The sequence below is a fragment of the Monodelphis domestica genome, chromosome 4 (assembly GCF_027887165.1).
Source record: "Monodelphis domestica isolate mMonDom1 chromosome 4, mMonDom1.pri, whole genome shotgun sequence".
Classification (NCBI taxonomy): Eukaryota; Metazoa; Chordata; class Mammalia; order Didelphimorphia; family Didelphidae; genus Monodelphis; species Monodelphis domestica.
Window position 1 is genome coordinate 110,877,287 of NC_077230.1, and position 22,095 is coordinate 110,899,381.

General features: G+C 38.5%; 1 protein-coding gene across 2 annotated transcripts in view; it reads left to right on the forward strand.

The window, feature by feature from the left end:
- The window catches only part of IWS1 (interacts with SUPT6H, CTD assembly factor 1), a 53,009-nt gene extending 37,766 nt beyond the window's left edge, over positions 1-15,243 (forward strand). Inside the window, exons 8-15 of one of the 2 annotated variants that reach the window (XM_056793711.1) lie at positions 619-701; positions 1,189-1,318; positions 6,771-6,888; positions 8,071-8,182; positions 8,534-8,590; positions 12,060-12,171; positions 12,631-12,789; positions 14,866-15,002. In XM_056793711.1, the coding sequence (XP_056649689.1) occupies positions 619-701; positions 1,189-1,318; positions 6,771-6,888; positions 8,071-8,182; positions 8,534-8,590; positions 12,060-12,171; positions 12,631-12,759 (741 nt within the window). In that variant the 3' untranslated portion in view covers positions 12,760-12,789; positions 14,866-15,002. Of the gene's footprint in view, positions 1-618; positions 702-1,188; positions 1,319-6,770; positions 6,889-8,070; positions 8,183-8,533; positions 8,591-12,059; positions 12,172-12,630; positions 12,790-14,865 lie in introns of both variants that reach the window. The other variant, XM_007493996.3, reaches the window with a different exon arrangement.
- Positions 15,244-22,095: the final 6,852 nt, after the last annotated feature.

A 22,095-nucleotide genomic window follows, 5' to 3' on the forward strand; every position in this document is an offset into this window, starting at 1 on the left:
TATGAAATCTGTTTTCCCCCCTTTTGAATTTGAATAGTATGCTGAAGAGTTTCAAGGTTTTCTATATAAGAATCATTTTAATATAGGTCATGGGCATGGAAACTAGTTTACTTCCCAACATTAGTGGAATTCACCTGAACTTGTAGGTCTAGTTGCATAATTTTTCCTTTAAAGATCAATAGATCCAGCAATTCTTATTTATCCCAAACATTTCAATATCTGATTCTTGGGGTTATGAAATTCTTCCTAGTGTCTAAAACAAATTTCTCTATCTTTTTGTTAAAGCTTTCTGTTATGTGAACTGTCTCAAAAATTACTTTTCATTTTCATTAAAATAATCTCTTATTTGTTTTGTTCCCACCTTATGACAACTGCTCTTATTAAATGGTAATAGTTGTGTATGTGTGACCCACATTCAGGTAGCTATGAATGGCATAATTTGGGCCTCAGTAAAAGTAGTTTTATTATTTTGCTATTTTGATTTTTAAGAAGATTAGAAAATATAGCAAAAGGAAAATTTTGTATTTTTTTATTGTGAAACTTAGAACTAGATTCTCTTTTAATTTTTTAATTACTAGTGACTGTTGAAAACAATAATTTATTGTCTCACTTTTTTAGGAAGATAGACAGCTGAACAATCAAAAAAAGCCGGCACTGAAAAAACTAACTTTGTTACCTACTGTAGTTATGCACCTCAAAAAGTAAGTATCTTGTTCTTCAGTTGTCTTATAAATAAAAATTTTTTTCTGAGTATAAGGATTATGATATAGAACTTGTCTAAGGTTTTCTTGCCTTACAAAGATCATGGGTACAGTGATGGCCATGTAGTTTGTCTAAGGATCAGCCTAGCCAAATTTTGAGTGGTTATTGCCAGATTGGCTACAGGTGATGAACTTTTTGACCAAATTACTTTCAAATCAGCCTGCTAAGTCATAACGGGGGTACAGTCTATATCAGTGTAGGGACAAAGTCACAAACCTTGTAAAAGCATATTCTTCTCCAAGTATAGAATTTCATTAAAAACTGTTGGCTGCTCAGATATTTACAAAACTTTAACCATCTTTATTATTCCTATGGACATGATTAAGTGGCATCTTGAATTGTTATAAAGTGTTTCATGTATTCATCTGTTTCAAAAAGTTCTTTGAGATTCACAGTCATTATTTCTTTCGGAACTTTTCTTTGCAGGCAAGACCTGAAAGAAACTTTTATTGATAGTGGTGTAATGTCTGCCATCAAAGAGTGGCTTTCACCTCTACCAGATAGGAGTTTGCCAGCACTGAAGATTCGGGAGGAACTTTTAAAGATCCTACAAGAGGTTGGAGAATTATTTCTAGTCACTTGATCTCCAGATGTTGTCAAGTGAATTTTTATACCGTTATTTTCCAAACTTTGTTTTGTGACATAGTTATATGTTTCTATTAAGTAGTAGTTATAAAGAGAAAATGATGATGTTTTTAGTAATAACTTTTGTTTGGGTAAGATGCTCCAATAGCATCTCGGATGTTTTTCATCTACATTTACTGGGGTTCATGAACTTGTCTCAGTTTTGTTTTGTTTTTTTCCCCCGTGGATCATGTGTCAGATCTTATGCCTAATACCAGGGTGAGTTCTTATAATGTTTTGTGTTGTTTGCTACCCTATAGAACGCAAACTAGTCCTGGTACCAAGTTCTCTATCATATTACTTCCAATTCAGTGTCACTAAGTTATATTTCTTACAAAATTCTTCAAAACTACTGACTCCTGTAATATACAGTATTTCCTTTACTGATAAAGAGTTTCCTATGTTTTCTTGCTGAATCAGAATCAGAAAAACTTGTTTGGTCTGAATTCAGATGTTCACTATGCCAATTTGTGTCCCAGTCATCTAAATCTTTGTGAACTTTATCATAGAGCTTGATGTACTCATAGGGTTCCTGTTCTTCATCACTGTTTTGTTCAACTACTATTGAACCATTTGTACCGTATCATCTGGGTCTGAGTCTGACTCTTGGTTACTGATTTCTGTACTCTCTAGGTCTTTCATTAGCTTTCGTTCAGTGACCTGTTGTAATTCTGTGTCAGGTGTTGTTAACCCAGGTTTTGTGTCTTGGTCTGACCCTATTTCAGTGATTTCTGTATTTCCCAATTCTATTTCTATCTGTTGACCAGTAATATGCTCTAATTCTGTGTTCTGTGGTGACAAATTTGATTCTTGTGGGTTTACTGCTTCCTGTGGATCCGTTATTACTGGAATGCACAGGTTCTACCATATCTTTTGGATCAGGTTCTTGTGTATCTACTCTTGTGTATCTGTTGACATAGAAACTATTCCCTCTATGGTGGTATCTTCTGGGAATGACTTCAATATAGCTCCACTTTCCCCTATATCAGTGAGAGGTTTGTGCTTTTGTTCTCCCACTTCTGACCCAAGATATGGTTCTGGAGTTTCTTGTAAATTAGCTATTATGGTGTTTACATACACAGATTTCCTATTATCATCTTCACTTTCTTGCCCCAAGGTTTGTAATGCACATAAATAGTAGATGTTTTAGATTTTGTCAATGTCAGTGCAATCTACCATCCCCGCTTCAGTCATTCCATCTCCATTCAATGCACCATTATTAACTAGCTCTGTATCATTTTGGACCACTGCTGCCTGTGAGCTAACAGCTTGCTCAGAGGAAAGGTTTGTGTTTATATTAATTTCAGTTTGAGAACTGCTTGGATGAGGTTTCACTATCAAAGACTCTTCTGTTCCCACTCCCTTAAATTGTTTTGCAGTCTCTGGTTCAGGGAATAGTAAATCATTGGAAGTTTGATATTGATCTGTGCTAAACCCATCCCCAGGACTGGTATCTTCGAGTGTTATAGGATTTCGTGGGTAAAAGTCTTTGGCTTTAAGGTTTAAGTTAGTTCTCCCCTCATTTTCCTTTCTTTTCCCTCTTAGATGTATAATTTTTCAAGCTCCAAAGTCTCTTGTAACAATGTCTCATTTGGCTATTTTATCAGAATGGTCTGAATACTTTTTTTTTTTAAACCCTTACCTTCCTTCTTGGAGTCAATACTGTGTATTGGCTCCAAGGCAGTAGAATGGTAAGGGCTAGGCAATGGGGGTCAAGTGACTTGCCCAGGGCCACACAGCTGGGAAGTGTCTGAGGCCAGATTTGAATGTTATGTTTCATGTCTGCTATTATCTGTTCAATTTCATTTTCCACCTCAATAATAGCTTTTTGTTTTGTATTTAAGTTGCTTCCCTTGGCATCTTGCCCAACTATCTGTTTCTCCACCACTGAAATTTTAAAGTTTTCTTTTTCCTTTTTACCATTTCCCTTTGTGCACTTTATGCTTATTCCCTCATGTTTCCTCCCTGGGGTACCTTCCAAATTCATCTCTTTTTTACTAGATAATGCTAGAGCCTGGCATCATGCGGTATAATGCTTATTTCTCTCTACAACTTCTGAATAACGGGGTTTTGCTCCAGAAGCTTCCATGGATTTCAGGTCTGGGGTCTCCTGTTCTCTGAGTTTGCAGTGAGAGCAACACTGCTTGCTATTAGAGTCCTGTCTCCCATAGTTTTTGTTATTATATACTTTTCCCTGATAATATGCATTTTGACCTTTCCTCTCTCTCTTATTTTGGCCCTGTTTATAGTGACGTTTCATTGGGCAGTTTCTTACTATGTGTCCTTGACAAGAACACAAAAAGCAAGTCCTGTTATCTCTTTGCACCCTCTGTTGACTTTGGGGTGTCTGTCTATACTGTGTGGTTCATCTGTTAAATGTCTTTAATTGTAGCCAGGTTCTTAACCTCCTCTAATTCTTTCTGCCTTAATATTTCAGGGGTCTCTTGGAGCTTTTTCTTTAGATCATTCTTTTCTCTTTCTTGACCTACCTTGTTATGAAGATAGGTGGCAGTGTCTCTAAGTTCATTAAGTGAGATGGTGTCAAACTTAGGGCAATAGTTCCTGAAGAAATCCCTTAAGTGCTTATCACAGTCCTTGAGAAATTGTCTCCTCATGTGTACTTCTGCTTCTTTTGAATCAGGACTAAAACCTAACAGTCTCTCAGTTTTTTCAATAAGGTGATCAATAAATGTACTGGGGTGTTCATTTTTTTCTTGGCATAATCTGTCAAATTTTCCCCGTGCATTGGGTCTTTTCTAACAACTGCTTCATTCCCTGCAATAGATCCTCATGGCATTTTCTTAGAATAAGCCATTGATCTTGGATTAGAAAAATCCAGATCTTCAAAAACTTCTGGCCAGCTTGTGAGTGAGGAATCTTTTCTAGTTTGCTCAATAAAATTCTTATGTTCCTGGGGTGTAAAAAGTTCAGATAAAAGAATTTCTACATCCTCAAAATCTGGTTCATATAGGCGAAATGCTCTTTTCAATTCTTTAATTGAGCAATGAGGCTTTAATAAAAATTTAGGCATATGTTTAGGTAAAGATTCTAAGTCACAGGTGGTGAATGACTTATGAACCTTTGCATGTAAAATGCCAAAGTTATCAGTGACCTTAGCTACATTGCGCAAAGGCATAATCTTTTGAGCCTTTGATGCATTTGCAAGATTGTTAGCAGATGCATTATGTTATTGGCAAGGTCATTTCCCCCCTACACCTAATGGTGTCCCAGTATTAGTATTAGTAACTACATTGTCCTTATTAGTCTGTCCTGTCACGTCCCCAGTCTCCTCATCAGTTCCCCTACCCATGCTTTGTTTTCTCTGCATGTAATCCTGGTACATCTCAGTTATAAGAGGGATCTAACCAAACAAGGTCTCTAATCTTTTATCAATGACTAGAGCATGTACAGTTTTCTTTTGGAAATCAGATTGGCAGCAGCTTTGATATTCTTTAAGATGTTAGTCACTACCAAGAACATAACATAGACTTGGAGTATGATTTGCCAGAGGTAATTTACATCTAGATAATTCATTGGCAACTGTGTTCATCCCACAGTCATATTGGTCAATGTCTCCAGAACATTGTCTATCATCCCTGCCACTGTATTATAAATGATACAGAAGCCCCAATAAACAGCAATTATTCCTAGCACAGTCAACCATAGTATTAGTTGTAACATGTTCCCCATTGGATCTTTTCTAGGCTCTGAATGCCAGGAGATGTCAGTTAGAAAATGGTTGTTGTCCCCACAAGCTTTGCTTCTAGCTAGCTAGGATCCAAGAAGGCTAGATCCTATCACAGACAACTCTATTACAGCCTCTTTCTCAGTATTGTAACTGACCAGAGTGGCAGTTGGTAACTGACTAGTTCTCCCCCCACAAGGAATCAAGATGTTTTTGATCCTGTGTGGAAACTGCTAGGCAGAGTCAGTGACAAAGGCTGCTAGCCTCAGGAGTTGTAATTGACAACTGACAGTTGATGGCAGTTGGTGACAGTCACTAAAGGTTATTATTTTTTAAATAAATGGAATCCTTTTAAATCTGGGGTGCCAACTGTTTAAAAAATAAATAAAAAGAAGGAAGGGAAGGGATGTACCCCCAGGGAGGCTTGGGCCTTTGGTATGGAGAGGGGGAAAGATAGGAGAACCCCTTTCCACAAAGCTGGGTTCAGGGGAGACAGCAGATATAACGAGTTGGCTCAGAGAGAGGAGAGGAGGTGTGAAGATTTTCCCCCTTCTGCCTTCCCTCCTTTGCTAAAGGTGTTCTCCCCAAATCACTCTGGTCCCTCTTATCCCCCTCCACTACTAGAGACCAAAAGGTCTCCCCTTGATCCGTTCACTCACACTCACCTTGGGGAACAGTTAACTTTAATGTTAACTCAATCAGGTAATACAAAAGGAATAACAGGCAAGAAAGAATGGGAAAAAGGAAAGTGGGGAAAAGGGGTCCCTGTCTCTATCTAAACCCTTTTCCTCCCTCCTCCAGTTTGGGGGAAACTCCGGCCTTGGCAGCCTGAGCTCCCTGAGAAAGTCAGGTTGACTTACCCCTGGGCAACAGGAGCTGAGGTAAAGTCTGCTCAGGTTTCTCTTCAGTTGGGAAGTGTTGGGGGAAAGATTTCCAGTCACCAGCAGGAAAAGTGGGTAACCCTCAGGAGAAAGTCTTTATCCACCTTCTCTCTTCGAGGTTTGAAGACGGAGAGACCCTCACTGCTCTCCCAGTCAGAGTCTTCCCTCCTCTGGAAATTCACTCCTGGGGCCCCTCCCCCATCGAGGTGATCAATTTCACATACTCTTCAGTCTGGCACTTTTTCTCTAGTGCCAGCCTCTGTCACAATGTTTCTATTAAGTAGTAGTTATAAAGAGAAAATGATGATGTTTTTGGTCACATCCCTCTATAATAATATTGAAGCCTAGGAAAGTCACATTTTGTATTTTTATATAAATTTTTTTTTTTTATGATAACAACCCTGGACTGATTTGTACAACTGAAATGAAAAGTTCAAATTTTCAAGTACTCAATAAACTTTGCCCTTCTTAAATTTTCCCTTTCTTCTAATGAAATGCAGATTTTTATGCCCTTCTCTTCTTTGACAGTCAACAAATAAACTCTCTTATTGCCCATAAATGTTGTATATGCTTTGAATATTGTTTTACACCTGTATTCAGAAGTGATGATATTTCACATTTACTCTTCCCTTTCTATACCCATCCCCTAACCCTCCTACCTCCTTGATATGTTAACAGATGCTCTTAGCCAAACTCTGAAATTTTATGCCTGTGGTAATTACTAGACATGAAGTGTACCTTTTAGTTCCACCAGATTTGACCAGCAGGCTTCTCTTCTCTGAGTTTATTTAATGAACATGCATGTCTGTGATTTCCAGCTACCTAGTGTGAGCCAGGAGACTCTAAAGCACAGCGGCATTGGACGGGCAGTGATGTATCTTTATAAGCATCCCAAGGAATCCAGACCCAACAAAGACATGGCAGGGAAATTGATCAGTATGTAAATCTTTTCACAGTCTCACTTTTTTTCTATATTAGCTTCTGTCAAATATATGATCATCTGTCTGGAAAAAGAGAGTGAAATCCTGATTATGTTCATGCTCTGAACCCTTGGCTCTGTCTCCATTGATTGCTGTTTAATTTCTGTAATTTGTTAAATCCAATATTAGTTCATGTTGCAAAAACGGAAATACAATGTTAACTAACAGTGACTATATAAAAAGTTTCTTTCCACCTATTCTAGTCACCTGATGAGTAACTCTTTTATGTTTCACAGCTCCTTATCTGAAAAGATGGAGCTTATAATCCATTCATTATTTCATTTATTTTTATACATTTTTCCCAGTTATATGTTGATACAGTTTTTAATATTTGTTTTCTGACATTTTGCAATCTATATTCTGTCCCTCACACCCAGCCCGTCTCCCTCCCCATGAGGGTAGATAATATGATATAGGTCGCATATATGTTATCATATAATATGTATTGTGAAACAAGACACATATTGCTCATTTGTTATTTCAAAGATGTGTTATTTTTTGTTTTTAACAATTTAATTATGAATAATTTTGGGTTTTTTGTTAGCAGAACAAGGAAAATAAAAGAAATGACTTTACTTGTATATAAAGGCTTTTTCTAAATTTCCTTAGGCTGTGTTTATATAATGCCTACACAACTGATTGAAAAGTTAAATACTACTTTATTTGGGAATAAAGACAACTATAGTTCAGTAGAGTCAGCAGCCTGGATTGAATTCACATCCTGCCACTCTATTAGCTACATGACCATGAGTAAGTTGCTTATTTGAGCCTTAGTTCATCGCTAAGAATTTGAAAAACATGTATTCCCTATTTATTAAATTTGTTGCAAGGGAAACAGTTTGCAAACCTTAAAGTAGTGTATGAAGTTGAGTTATTTTTAGACTAATTGTGTATCACTGAACTAACAGGAAATTGGAGGATGGGAATGAGGAATGAATATGTAGCCTCAGCTTTTTGAGTCTTTAAATTTAGAAAATTATCTGTTGTACTTAACTGTAAAATGAGCTTAAAATTGTTTAATTTTTAAAGGTGAGGTATTGTAAGGGCTTTGAGCATAATTGGTTTGGGAGTGGGGAGAAGTATTTTTATGATTGCAAACAGAGGTGTGGTATAACTGACCATTTTGTTTATTTTGTAGATGAGTGGTCTCGGCCTATCTTTGGCCTCACCTCCAACTACAAAGGGATGACCAGAGAGGAGAGGGAGCAGAGAGATCTGGAGCAAATGCCTCAGCGTAGACGAATGAACAGGTAAGAAGGAAAGTTAGCAAACCTAGGTATCATGTATTTCGATCCTTGATGCTTCTATCTCCACTTCTTTGTAGTTATTTTACATCATTACAAAGTCTGAATGTTTATGACTTACTCACTCCTGTTTAATTTACTTAGCCAGTAGAACTGTAATAATGCTCTGAAATTTAGTAATGAAGGAGATTCCCCCCTCCCCCCAGGTTCAGTTCAGAAAGCGTTTCTTAATATCTTAGTATAAGTAAAGGAAGTTACCAACACTGATAGGTTGAAAGAGCCTAATATTTTTACTTCATTTTCTTCTTAATAGAAAAAAGATGAAACTCTTTAACACTCTGATTTTTGTCTGTATAGTTCTGGTGGTCAGACACCACGAAGAGACCTGGAAAAGGTGTTGACAGGAGAGGAAAAGTAAGCATTTTCTTTACAACTTAATTTGCCTGCCTGTGTGCTTAAAGGGAAGATACGAAAAGGTTAAAACAATACTATCCAGTCTTTAAGGGTTTTGCTAAAGTTCCTCTTTTTTCTTTTTAGATGTTTCATTGATTTTTTATTTTTGCTTGTTACCTCACTGTCACTTCTCAATTACTTCTTTCCCCAAAAAGTCCTCACCCACACTTTGCCATAGAAAGTGCTGCTATCAATAATTCACTAATTATTTTTTAAGCATTTAACTTGTATCGGGCCCTGTGCCAAATATTAGAGATGTAAAGAAAGAACAAAACAGTCTTCTCTTAGGCAACTCACAAGCTAAGGGGAAGACAAATGTGTAAACACCTCTGTACAAAGGAAATGAGCTCAGATTAACTTTGGAAGTAATCTCAAGGAAGGCATTGACATCATGAATAGAACCTTTTCCTCTCTCTTTGACCTCCTTGGGTATATGTCTGGTAGTGGTATCAATGGACCAAAGCTACTTGTAGCTCTGCTTTTTTTGTTTTTCAAGTATGATTCCAAATTGTTGGCCAGAACAGTTGGACCAAGTCACAATTCCATCAACAGTGTGATGATGTTGCTTTCCTGCAGACCCTCTAACATTTACCATATTCACCTTTTGTCAAAAATCTTTGCCAGTGTGATGACAATGAAGTTTTTTGCTCACTTAAAATTGTTTTCATTTCTGACTTAAAAAGACAAAAAAAGTTTCTAGATACGCCACGGAACACAATTCTTTATTGCTTGGCTGTGCTTCCTTTTATGCATTTTTTTAATATCTTCAATGGCCTTTTGGGGGTGGAGAGACAGTTGCTATTCTACCCCTTAAACTTCCCCTCCCACACTAAAAAATCAAGAAGAAAGCCTTTTATTTAAAAAACAACCTTTTGTAACAAATAATCATAGTCAAAGAAAACAAATTCATATAGTAGCCAAATACAAAATGCATATCTCTTTGCAACTTTTGAGTTTATCACCTCACTTTTAGGAGTTGGATAACATGCTTCATCATGGGTCTTTTAGATGGTCATTGCTTTGAAAAGAGTTCTTAGATCTTTCAAAGCTCTTTTTTTTTTCATAACATTACAATATTAATCTTGCATAAATTGTTCTCTGCTCTCCTGACTGCATCAATTGCCACTACCTGAATTCTCTGAAATTCTCTAGTCTCTCATTATATAATTATATTCCAACACATTCACTGCCAGAATTTGTTCAACTTTTCCCTAAATGATGATCACTCCCTTAGATTCTAGTTCTTTGCTCTTTTTTTTTTCTGGGTAATTTCTCAAAAGTTATTTGCATTTCTTCCACTATTAATGCTTTGGGATATTCTTTCATATGGTTATTGATAGTTTATATTTTTTCAAAAGATGTCTATACATGTCATTTCACTATTTAAATATATAGGCATGTCTCCTGTTTTATATATTTGTGTCAATTCTTGGATAAAATTTGCTGAGATTTGTCTCCAAATGCATCACTTTTGTCTTGCCAAAGCTTTTCAATTTTCTCTCATCAAAATAGTCTGTTTTATCTTTTATGATTACTTTTATCCCTTACTTAGAATAATTGCAATTGGTAAGATGAGGTATCTCCTCTTAATAACTTGTGATTTTTTAAATGATTTAATCTTTGATGTTTAATTTATCTAAGTTCTTTTATTTTTAGGTTAGACACTAGTCTAAACCTAATAGTTTGAAACATCTTTCTAGTATTCCCAGCTTTTTTTTTGTCAAATAGGGCTTCCTTGCCCAAATAATTAATAGTCTTGAGTTTATTGAATATAGTAGTCATGTTCAGTTGCATTTGGGTCTTGTTTGTCTACTTTTCCATAATTAACTGTTCTATTTTTTTAATCCTACCTTTTTTTAATATTTCTTTTGAAATTTGTGAACTTTCCCCCCTCTAGATCAAAGGTATCAAACCCACAGTTCCTGGCAGTTGCTTAACAAAATAAATAAAAATGCATTATAATGTCAATAATATTCATTTAATTTGTAGTTTCCTAAGACAGTATGCTGCCCCAGGGATCTCTTTTTATTGGAGTTTGACATCACTGGACTAAGATTAGTAGTTCTAAACCCTTTTTATGTTATTGGTGCCATTAACAGCCTAATACGCATGGATTCCTCAGAATAAGAAACAATTTTAATTTTTGTTATTTTATAATTAATTGTTCTCCTACTTTTGTTCACTTCACTTTGCATGGGTTTTCATAAGCTTCTTTGAACCCTGTCCCTTCCTTTTTTAAATAATACAACAGTGTTTTAATCACATTTATATACCATAATTCGTTCAGCCATTCTCCAGTTGATGAGAACCTCCTCAGTTGCCACCATGAAAAAGAGTTGCTATGCATATTTGGGGACATATAGGTTCTTTTTTTCTTTTCTTTATCTCTTGGATATAGATCTAATGGTGATAGTACTGCTTGGTCCAAGGGTAGGCACAGTTTAAATTTTTTTTTTTTTTGCTATTTAATAGCTTTTAGTTGTAACACATCCTGTGTGTTTTAATACTACAAATAACAAATGCTAGCTTCAAATATTTTTGAGCATAGTACCAAATTGCTTTCCAAAATTGCTAGACTAATTTACATTCTACCAGCGGTACATTAATGTTTCTGTTTTCCCACAAATGTTAGCTCCTTTACTAGTTGTAATTTTTCTAAATGAATTCTTGTTATTATTTTTTCTGGGTCTATAAAGTAACTGGTAAATCTGTATATTAATTTAGACATTATTGCCAATTATATTATTTTGGCAAAACCCCATCATACCCAGTATTTCTCCAACTACTTGATTCTTCCTCTATTTCTGTACAGATATTTTATAGTTGTAATCATTTAAGTCCAGATTGCGTTTGTAAAATGACTGCAGTAGTTTATTCATTTTGTAGTTATTTTGAATGGAATTTCTTTTTTTTTCTTTCCTGCTGAGTTTTAAAAATAGAAAAAAGGTCTAATACTTTTTTGTGGGTTCCTTTTATATCCTCCTACTTAACTAAAGTTATTAATCATTTTGATTTTGTTCTTTGAATGGCTAGGCTCTTCTTAAAGTAAACTTTCATACCTATCATATCTGTAAATAAAGACAATTTTGACTTCTCTTTGCTTATCCTTAGTTTTTCTTTTCCATAACTAGCATTTTTAGATCTGTATCACATAAGTTTTAAATATTATTTGTTATATGCATAAATGGATATACATTTACTATTAAAAATTCAATTTGTTTACAGTATACAGTTAACAAAGTATTTCAGATCCATTATTTTGCTTGTTTCCCTTGAAAGTTTGTCCCTTTGGCTAAGAAGAAAACTAAGACCTAATCTTACTGGGAAGATTTTTGTGGGTTTCTACACTGCAAATAATGCTAACTCCTAAAGTTTATTTTTCTAAGACTTGGCCTTTTAAAAAGAAATGCTTTCCTTTTTTCTTTCCCAGAGCTCTTAGACCTGGAGATCCTGGCTTCTGTGCTCGTGCCAGGGTACCAATGCCCTCCAACAAGGACTATGTTGTTAGACCCAAGTGGAATGTAGAAGTAGAATCATCAAGGGTAAGTGGCAATGCAAAGAGAAGAGATGTCACCTAGTTAACACGTACATGTAGTGATTGTGTGTTGAGAGAGGTCTAGTGATTTCTTATCCAGCCAAACCATGTACCCAGAAGCAATACAGTGAATATCAAGAACATGAACATTTTCACTTGTGAAGATGAGTATTGATCCAGCTTCAAACAGTAGTCTTTTCAGTAAGACATCTTTTATTGTGATCTTTCTTGCCCTACATAAGCCTAGTGTCCTAGGCTATCTGAGCAGTTAATCCTAGAATCTAGTGAAGCTATTTTCACACGATCTTCACCAGTTTCAGCAAATCTATCCAGAGAAATAAAGGATGAAACTTTATGATCCAGATCTTTAAATTGAAAATGGAATGTTAAGCAAAATGAGTCAAATGGTCCTTCATTTCTTTAGTTAATTTTGTTTTTATCCATTAATTGAAAATACTGTTTTTAGCCTGGTATTCTTAGAAAAGGCCTAAGCCGCTTGGAAAAACACAAGAGGCGATTTGCAGAGCAGAAACGACTCAGCAAAGTGCATCGGGCTGTCAAGTTCAGCATTGAAGGCAACAGGATGCCCTTGTAAACCTGGCCACTACCTGAGTTTATCAGAGAGGTATCTCTGAGGAAGTGTGAGCTCATGCATGTGCTATAGCTAATAGTAGTTATGGAGTGAGGAAAGTGTGCGTTCATTATCTTAACCAGGAATGGCAAACTTTACCGTTTGTGATTATGGCCTTTCAGAATGAAATTTGTGCAAATCATGCTTTAATAAGACAGTTTTTTCAAGTCCCCAAGTGGTAACAAGGCAGGCACCACATTCAAAATCATAGGCTCAAAACTACTTTTAAAACCATTTCCTCTACTATAAAGGTCTATAGACCCTTTCCTCCCTACTTCTTCTCTTACTTACCTTGTTTCCTTTTTTTAAAATAACTTTTCATTTTCCCTTCTTCCCTGCAACTTCTCTCTTCTCCTTCCATTTCTTTTTGCTTTACTCTCTCTTTCTGCCACCCTCATCCCTTTTTTCTTCCCTTTCGTATGTCCAAAATCTCTTCTTTCTACCTCTGGATTTCTCTTCCTTTCTATTATTAGCTCTTCTCTCAGTTGCTGCCATCTAGCGTCAAATTTGAGAAATACATATAACATGCCTGTGGACAAAGAGGCATCAATTTTTATTCAATCAATGTACACAAAGTCCCTTCTGTGTTTCATCAAGATGTATTATGTGTTGTCTGTAAATGTTTCCATTTTAACTTGATTAAGGTGAATTGCTGCATAGTTTATGCCTTCAAAGGCCCTACAATATATAGGAAGAATCATGGAATTTTAAAGCTGACCCTCCATCTCACATGTGCCAATGGTGGCTCTAGTTTGACCTAGGACCGCCCAGAGATCTGTCCCTTTTTTTGCACATGTCTGTTGAAGGCCATATTCTCAGATAATTAAATCTCGAGTTTGCTGTAGCCCTTCCTATTCTTGTTACACTGAGTAGGGTGGAGAGTGTAGTTTTCAAGACCTGATTCTGTTATTCCAAGTATCTCTATTGTTATTGATCAGGAAATAGCTAAATTTGATCTTCTAAAGAAAGGTCTGAATAGGGTGGAGTAGTTTTGAAATTCACACTACAGACCTCAAGTTAAGAACACCTGACTAGTCGAACTCCTTCAGTGTACAGATGAGTTCAATAAGGTTAAGAAACTTTCCAAAAGATTTGTGCTAATAGGTTGAATGACCCATAATCTGGTGTGTTTTCCTTGACTTTTATATAAAGATATACTGGCAGGCACACAATCTCTCCTTAATTTGGGAATTATATTTCTTTCTCTCTGTGACCTGGGGCACCAATTTTGCTTGACTGTAAGCCCAGTATCACTTTTCATCCTCCTATGAGGAAGTGGAAAGGCACAGAAAGCTTAGTATAATAAAAATTTTCATAAAAGACAGATTTTTTTATAAGGGAAAATGATGACCATTGTCTTGGACACCAGAATTTTTAGCAATTAAACATGATGATTTTAGGTTATAAAAGAACAATTGTAGAGGATAACTAGGGATAGAGGATAAAATGTCATAATTTGTAGTGGTAAATCTGCATTATCAGTTCTTTCAGACTGCTTTTAAAAGTTTAATTCTCTCCAGTTAAAAAATTTCTTTTTTTCTCCTTTTCTTATAAAATATTAGGTTTTCATGTCATATATATTATGTATGAAAAAAGTTACTAATCATTTCTTAATGTTTAGATTTTGACAACTTGTCATTGGTATTTCTTCTCCCCTTGAGTGTAATATGTCTCCATTTGTCATATAAGATTTATCTTCTTTCATGCTCAGTGTTCTGTGGAAGTGTGGTTTTGAAGTGGTCTTAGTATGAGGCTTAATTTTAATTCAATAGAATAGGGCAGAGTTGCTCTTTTTCCCTTTTCACCTAAGCATCCTCAGGAAATTTTCTTTGTACTCTGTAACAGTAAATAAGCACCGGGCACCAAACATTCCTTTAACTGCAGTTTTGTATATTGAATTATTGTTACCACTTGCTGTGCACATGTCTTGTCAGTACTTAGCCTACTTAAAGCCTGTTATTGGAATGGTAGATCTAACTAATTTGACTGCTGCGCTTCCAATGCTGGAAGATAAAACTCTGTGTGTGTACAATTTTTGTTCTCTATTAACTTTTTTCCCAAATCTATTAGTTTCAGGGCACCTCTAAGAAAGGAATCAGTCGATTGGATAAACAGATGCGGAAATTCACAGATATACGGAAAAAAAGCAGATCTGCTCATGCAGTGAAAATCAGCATTGAAGGCAACAAAATGCCATTGTGACCTTGCTGAGTTCCTTCATCTCTACTGTAAGAAATGCACCATTGGACTCTTGGGAAAAGATGACATTTTAAATTTTTTTAGTGTATCTGTAAATTGTTGGTCAACTTCTGTATCATGTCCTTGGACTGAGACTCCAGGGGCATCTCTCCCAATTGTATTTAAACCGTTCTGTTGTGTACTTTGTACAGATGAATACTCGTTGTACTGCTCCAGACTTTAGACAATAAATGCCCATCTGGTTTTGGGGAGGTGTCTTTTCATTGTTTCAGAAGAAATGTGTATATATTGTAGCAGAAAATGACATTGCCTATTTTATTTAGTTACATGACTAGAAAAGCTGGAGGCAAGAACTATGGCTATTTTTGGAAGATTTTTAAAATCCTCCTATTTCTTCCATACTCTATAGTTTGCCAGGTTGCCTGATCCATTTGGTTTTACCTAAGATTCTTTGTCTAGGGATTTTCTTAGTATCCTGAAGTTCTAAGTCTGAGAAGATGAGCCTGTACGAAGGCCCTTCATCCTCACAATCACTAACTAGACATGCAGCGACCTCAGTTATCCAAACACAGCCAAGAGACCTGGATAGAGGCCATTGTCCATTTCCCCAAATACTACGCCTATCGGAACAAAAGAGAGATCACAGGTTCACAGAAGGCTCTTGCATTTTTGTCATAGGAAAGCCTCCCAGGTCTGCCCCCATACAAGACCCAATTGTTCTTTTTCTTGACGCAAACTTAGTATCTGAGTTCATAGGGCACAGCAGCACAGTAGCAACAAAACGGGGGCAGGCGGGAGGACTGCTGCTGAGGTGGGCTTGCAGAAAGCAGAGGAAGAAGACTGATTTTGTACTTCACTGGATCCGTGATCTCATTGATTTGGGCTTACATCCTATAAAAAGTACAGTTTGAAATCTATTATAGCTTCTCATCCTTGGTGGTGATTCTTAGCTGTGTTCTCCCATAAATTCTCCAGAAAGCATCTATCCGAGGTGCATTGTGTGGACACCAGTACAACCCTGAGGTTGACTCTCACAAAAAGGCAGAAAAATAAACATTGACCTATTTTAGCATGGGGACAAAAAACACTCCACACCTCATTAACTTTTGGAGTTCATCACCATACTATAATAATAAATAATAAATGTATGTCCTTTTCAATAACCTCAAATCAAAAGAAATGCCATTTCAAGAGATAAGGAAGTATGCAAATTTAGAAAACACATTCATCAAAAATGGTTATATTTCTAACATGAATCTTAGAAAACCAATAAGCAAGGGCAGCTGAGTGACTCTGTGAATAGAGAGCCAGGCCTGGAAATGAGAGGTCCCCAGTTCAAATTTGACCTTAGATACTCCCTAGCTGTGTGACCCTGGACGAGTCACTTAACCCCCCACTGCCTAGCCCATACCACTTTTCTGCCTTGGAACCAATACCTAATATTGATTCCAAGATGGAAGGTAAGGGTTTAAAAAAACATTCCCTGAGAGTATCATAGATACAGAAAATAGCAAAAATTAATATTCTTGTACCAAGTTCAAATATCACTAGTTTTTTAACTAGAGATCTGGAGAATAATAGGGGCCAGATTAATATTTCTTAGAACCAAGAGATTGAGGAGTTTTAAAGGAGATTCACCCAACATATTTGTGACAGTGGCTCCTGCTGTTTCCTGGTCTCTGTTAGTCATTGCTTCATTCCTGGTCTATCTGTCTTCTCTTCCCAAACCAGCAAAAAGTGTCACCGTGGTAATGTTGCCACTTCCAAATCCTCACGCTTTACCGTAGTTAGTGGCAGTTGGCCCGCCTCAACACCGTTTCTTGCGGAAGTCCCAGGAGCAGTAGGACAATCCCCGAACAACGGGGATGCTGTGGGGCCCCGGGACCTTATGAGTATAGATTTAGCAAGTCGGCGAGTATCAAGCGCCAGCTCGGTGCCAGGCACTTTGCTCACGACCAGATAGACAAAGGGGTGAATAGCCCTTCTCCAGAAGCCCGTAATAGGATGGGTGAGGTGACATGAAAACAACCACATACAAATAAGCCACATACGGGATACAGAGAAGATGACCTCAGAAGACACTAGCACTGGGGGACCAGGAAAGGCTTCTTGTAGAAAGTGGCATTTTGGCTGAGACTTGAAGAAATCCAGGAGGGAGAAATTCTGGGCATGGAAGGCAGCCAGTAAAAATGCCTAAACCACGACACGGAATGCTGTATGCAAGGAAGAGCAGGAAAACCAGTGTCACCGGATCGTAGAGTCCAGGTTATGAAAGGCTTCAAATGCTAAATAGGATTTTATCATTTGATTTCCAAGATAACATTAATTAATTGAACAGAATGGCATAGTTTGATGCATTATAAAAAGATAACATTGACAGTTGATTGGAGGATGGACCAGAGTGGCAACAGACAAGTCCAGGAGAGTAACCAGCAGGTTAGGTGATGGAAGCCTGCAGAGATCAGATGCATATTGCCTGTGTAAAAAGGGAGGGACGAGGCGAGGCTTGTCGACATAAGCCCTTTATGATGGAGTCGTAGGCCGAAATTATTACAACAGAAATGTGGGTAGCAAAAGATTGGATTCTCCAGATTCGAGCCTCTCGTATGAACCTCGTCCTTGGTGTTTCTCTTGAAATGGCAGCATAGAACAGACCATCAGGGATGCAGCCATCTCGAGGCGTATTTGGCACTAAAATGTAAAGTTCTCATGGTAAAGAGCGGTAGGCCATGTCCCAGGCTCTCAAAAGTTCTCCAGCTTTGCAAAAAGGTGCTCTAGGATCCCTTTTAATGCCAACTCCCGTAGAGCACTCAAGAGGATTTGATGTATGGAATTTTAATTCACAAAGCACTTAAGGAGCACTGCTGTTCTGTATGCCACAGTACGACTTTCACCCCTCAAATTTGTAGTTCAAGACCAGAGTTTGGGATTTGGGGTGCGAAAGTAGAATTACCACAGAGTGGCTGATGGTGTTCAAAATGTGCCCGGCCTGGGCCAGTTTCGCTGTGAATGTGAAATCAATAGTACATTATTTACAATCTGAGGAGGCTCGCCTCTAAGTCTGCCCAATGGCCCTGGTGCTGGTGCCACTCTGCTCTCAGCCTATCTTGATAGCCAGTGAGCCAGGAGATCAGGCTGTAGACCTTGGAAGTCTTCAGAAATTTCTCTGGGAGGTAGAGAAGTGCCCTCATATGTAGATATTTGCGTCCTGCCGTTAAAAGATGGATCAGGATGGAGAAAAGGAATACTCCTTTTGTGTCCAGGGGGTTACGCTTTAAATGAACAATTCCTCTCTTCCTCCCTTGCTTGTGGGAACGAGACGACACCAAAGCGCTTCCTTCTTGCGTAGAGATGGAGCAGATCCAGGCCCAGACCTTCATTTTTACAGATGAGGAAACAAAAGCCCCACAGTGACAGGTCCCTCCCCTGAATCCCTCCACAGTGACTCCTGCCTACCATTACAGATTTTCCAGCCAAACTGAATTCTTTTGCCTGATCTTTATATCTCTGCTTCTACCTCAGTGTCTCCCCTGGCCGGGAGGCACCGGCTCCTCACCTCCACTTTAGATTTATTACAACCATAAAATCTTGAATCATGCTCGAAGCTCTTCTTAACCACTAACTCCCCAGTTTGGGGTATTCTCTCCTTTAAATGACTAGTATTTAATTATCTACATGCATGTTATTTTCCTCGACCCTCGCCTCCATAATGGAATTAGCATGCTGCCCAAAAGAACATAGAGAATGGGATGAGGCCAGGACAAAACTACAGAAATCCAACAGAGAATCTGAAGTTCTATAGATGTATGCTTTCCAAGGGTGGTCTGGAAAATAGCCTATTTAATTTGGTTGTAATTTGTAAATTTAGGGGCAGGGGGAATATTGCAAAAAAATCAGCTGAATCCTTTGGGGGGGTAGTATGTCTTTTTAAAAAAAACTTGAAATATCAAACTTTTAAAAATGCATTTTGTTTATTTACATCTGAAGGAATGAATTTCATCATGTAAAGTATCCAGAACGACCTATTATTGCAAGTTTTTTACCTTTCCTTGTCCATTCATTCCTGTACATTTTAAAAATATAGTAACAGTGTATACTCTTCTGGTTCTGCTTTCTTTGCTTCTTTCTTTTTTTTTTAATGCATTCTAGTATTCCATTACATTAATATGCCAGTTTGTTAAGCCAGGGCTTATTTGTTGGAACATTTTGGATTCCAGGCTTTTGCAATTACAAATAAGGTCACTGAATATATTTGCACAAACCTCTCTTTTTTAAACAAATTCTTTAATAATGTTCTCTAGCCTATAGCTCTAATAATGGGATCATGAAGTCAAAGAGTATGATTATATTTTTAGCTTTTGCAGTGTACTACCAAATTATTCTCCAAAGAGTCCATCAATTTGAAGTTCCATTAAATTTTTATGGAGTTTACATTGGTTTTTCCCAGGCTTTTTCTAATTCCCAGGCAGCTTTAAAAGTGCACAATTACATAATCCGAAAAAAACCAAGCAGCCTACTATTGCGCCAGGCACCATGTTAGGAGCTTACGTTCTGATGGGGAGGCAGCAGGGACACATAGAAGTATATACAGAATAAATATAAAATGAATACTTTCACAGGTTGTCCCTGTGCCTAGAAGGCTTTCCCTCATCTCTGTCCTCCCAGCTTCCTGGGAAGCTTTTTCTGATCCCTCTTCATATTAATGCATTTCTTTGTGGATTATCTCCAATTTATCTTGTATATCATTTTGTACATAGAATATTGTCTCTCCATCAGGCTGTGAACTCTTTAAGAGCATCCCCATTCCTTGGCATAGTGCCTGGCACATAGTAGGTGTTTCATAAGTGTCTACTCACTGACTTTGACAGAATTAAGTATCCAGGACATGTCTGTAATTGAGGGTTTTTAAAAAAAACTTTAGTCTCAGTTTTAGAATAATTTTTTATTCTAAGGCAGAAGAGCAGTAAGGGCTAGGCAATGGGGGTCAAGTGACTTGCCCAGGGTCACACAGCTGGGAAATGTCTAAGGCCAAATTTGAACCCAGGACCTCCTAACTCCAGGCCTAGCTCTCAATCCACTGAGCCACCCAGCTGTCCCATAACTGAGTTTTACAGAAATTGTTAGGATTTAAAGGGTAGGAGTGAGTTTAAGAGTTTGCCTGTCTGTGATCCGCACTGAGAGTGTCTGAGGTTACTCTTGGCATGTTCTATTTCTACCCCGGGTGGACAGTTACATCTCCTGTTTCCTTTCCTCCCATAATGACTCCACATCCTTCTTTCCTCAGGTTTGGCCCTGACTGCTCATCACGGCTCAGAGAGAGAGTGGGGAGAGCTCACGTGCATGTAAGTAGTGGCCCGAGTCCCCAAACAAGTAGCGATCGCTGACATTTTTCTGCCTTTGCTTTATTCTAAATTTAACAAACAACCCCAAAAAAGAGAATTTCTGAGTATTAAAAAACAGGAAAAAGGGGGCAGCTGGGGGGCTCAGTGGATGGAGAGTCAGGCCTAGAGATGGGAGGTCCTGGGTTCAAATGTGGCCTCAGACACTTCCCAGCTGTGTGACCCTGGGCAAGTCACTTGACCCCCATTGCCTAGCCCTTACCACTCTTCTGCCTTGGATCCAATACACAGTATTGACTCCAAGACGGAAGGTAAGGGTTTAAAAAAAAACAGGAAAAGAATATTTCATGTGAAATGGAAAACTTTATGTATTATATGTATGTGTACAAACATGCATAGACCCATGGATTTGGGTGTATATAGGCACATATACACATGAGTAGGTGTGTATGTGTATAATGCACATTTTTATATGTATGTAGATACATATTTACACCCATGTACATGTGTATTCCTTGTACCTTGTTTGCATATGTGTATAGTTCTATGTTCATGCTTATTTCACATGGCTATGTGTTTGTGTATGTCATATTGTTTGTGTGTGGTTGCGTGTCATGTGTTCATTTACACACGCGTGCATGCCGTATTTGTTTATTGTGTCACATGTTTATGTGTTTCCTGTTTGCAGTTATGTGATATGTTTGTGTGCTTCTGTGGTGTTTGTGTATGTTTGTATGCTGTTTGTGTCATGTGTCCACATTTGTGTCATGGTTGTGTACATGTGTATGTTGTGGTGTGTGTGTGTGCATATCTACGCTTGCCTGTTACTTTCCCAGCCAGCCCGCTTGCCTGAAGGCTGCTATTTTCGTCTAGATGTACCCCTTGCCTCAGATTGAAGACGCGGAAGCCAGGCGCTCCTCCAGATACTCAGGTACAAATCCGTGGTGCCAAGCCCCGGCGTGGCTGCCGCCCCCTGGCTCGCTTCCTCGGAGGGCGCGGGAGCAGGCGGTGGGGGCGGGGCAGGGGAGCCCACGTGCCTCTGGGGCTCTTGGCCTCAGTGGGTTCTGCTTGTGTAGGAAGTGGTTTCCAAATACTGACCTAGAGCAACAGTTTTAATAAATCATGATTAAATAACAATAAATGCCTTTGTGAGTTATTTTTATTGACTAAAAACAATGCCAGCACGTGCGCGCGAAGTTTCACTGGACGAGGCGCCTTCAGCCTTCCATACTGCGTCACCAGGAGGGGCCCTCCCCCCTCTCTCCTCCCCCCCTCCCCGAGTCCCGGCTCACTGTGCAATGGGGGCGCCATCCCCAGCTCTAGTCGCAGCCTCCACAGTCTCTGATCCGCGAAACATCACTGGAAACGGGCGTGTAGACCCGTACTGGTCGGCCTCGGCACACCCAGCCTTCGCCCCTGCTAGCCACGCCCAGCAGGTACCAGGTGTCTTGGCGGAACACAGCCAGGGGGCGCTGCTGTCCCCTTTCACGAGTCCTTCACCTGCACCCCGTAGCCCGCACTCGGCATGTTGTCTGTGGGGAGCTTGTTTGTGGACTCCCGGCAGGGCTCAGTAGCGACCATTTATCAATCCACGCGCATGAGGAAATGGGAGGAAGGGCTCAGCCCACCCGCTCGTCATCCTCGTCCTCCCTTCCGGGCTCAGCCGTGCCCCCGGATTAGCGCCGGGATGGCAGAGAGGAAGAACGTGTTTATTACAAACCACCTCTCGGCTCAGGCAGACAAGGGCTCCGTCGTTGTCACA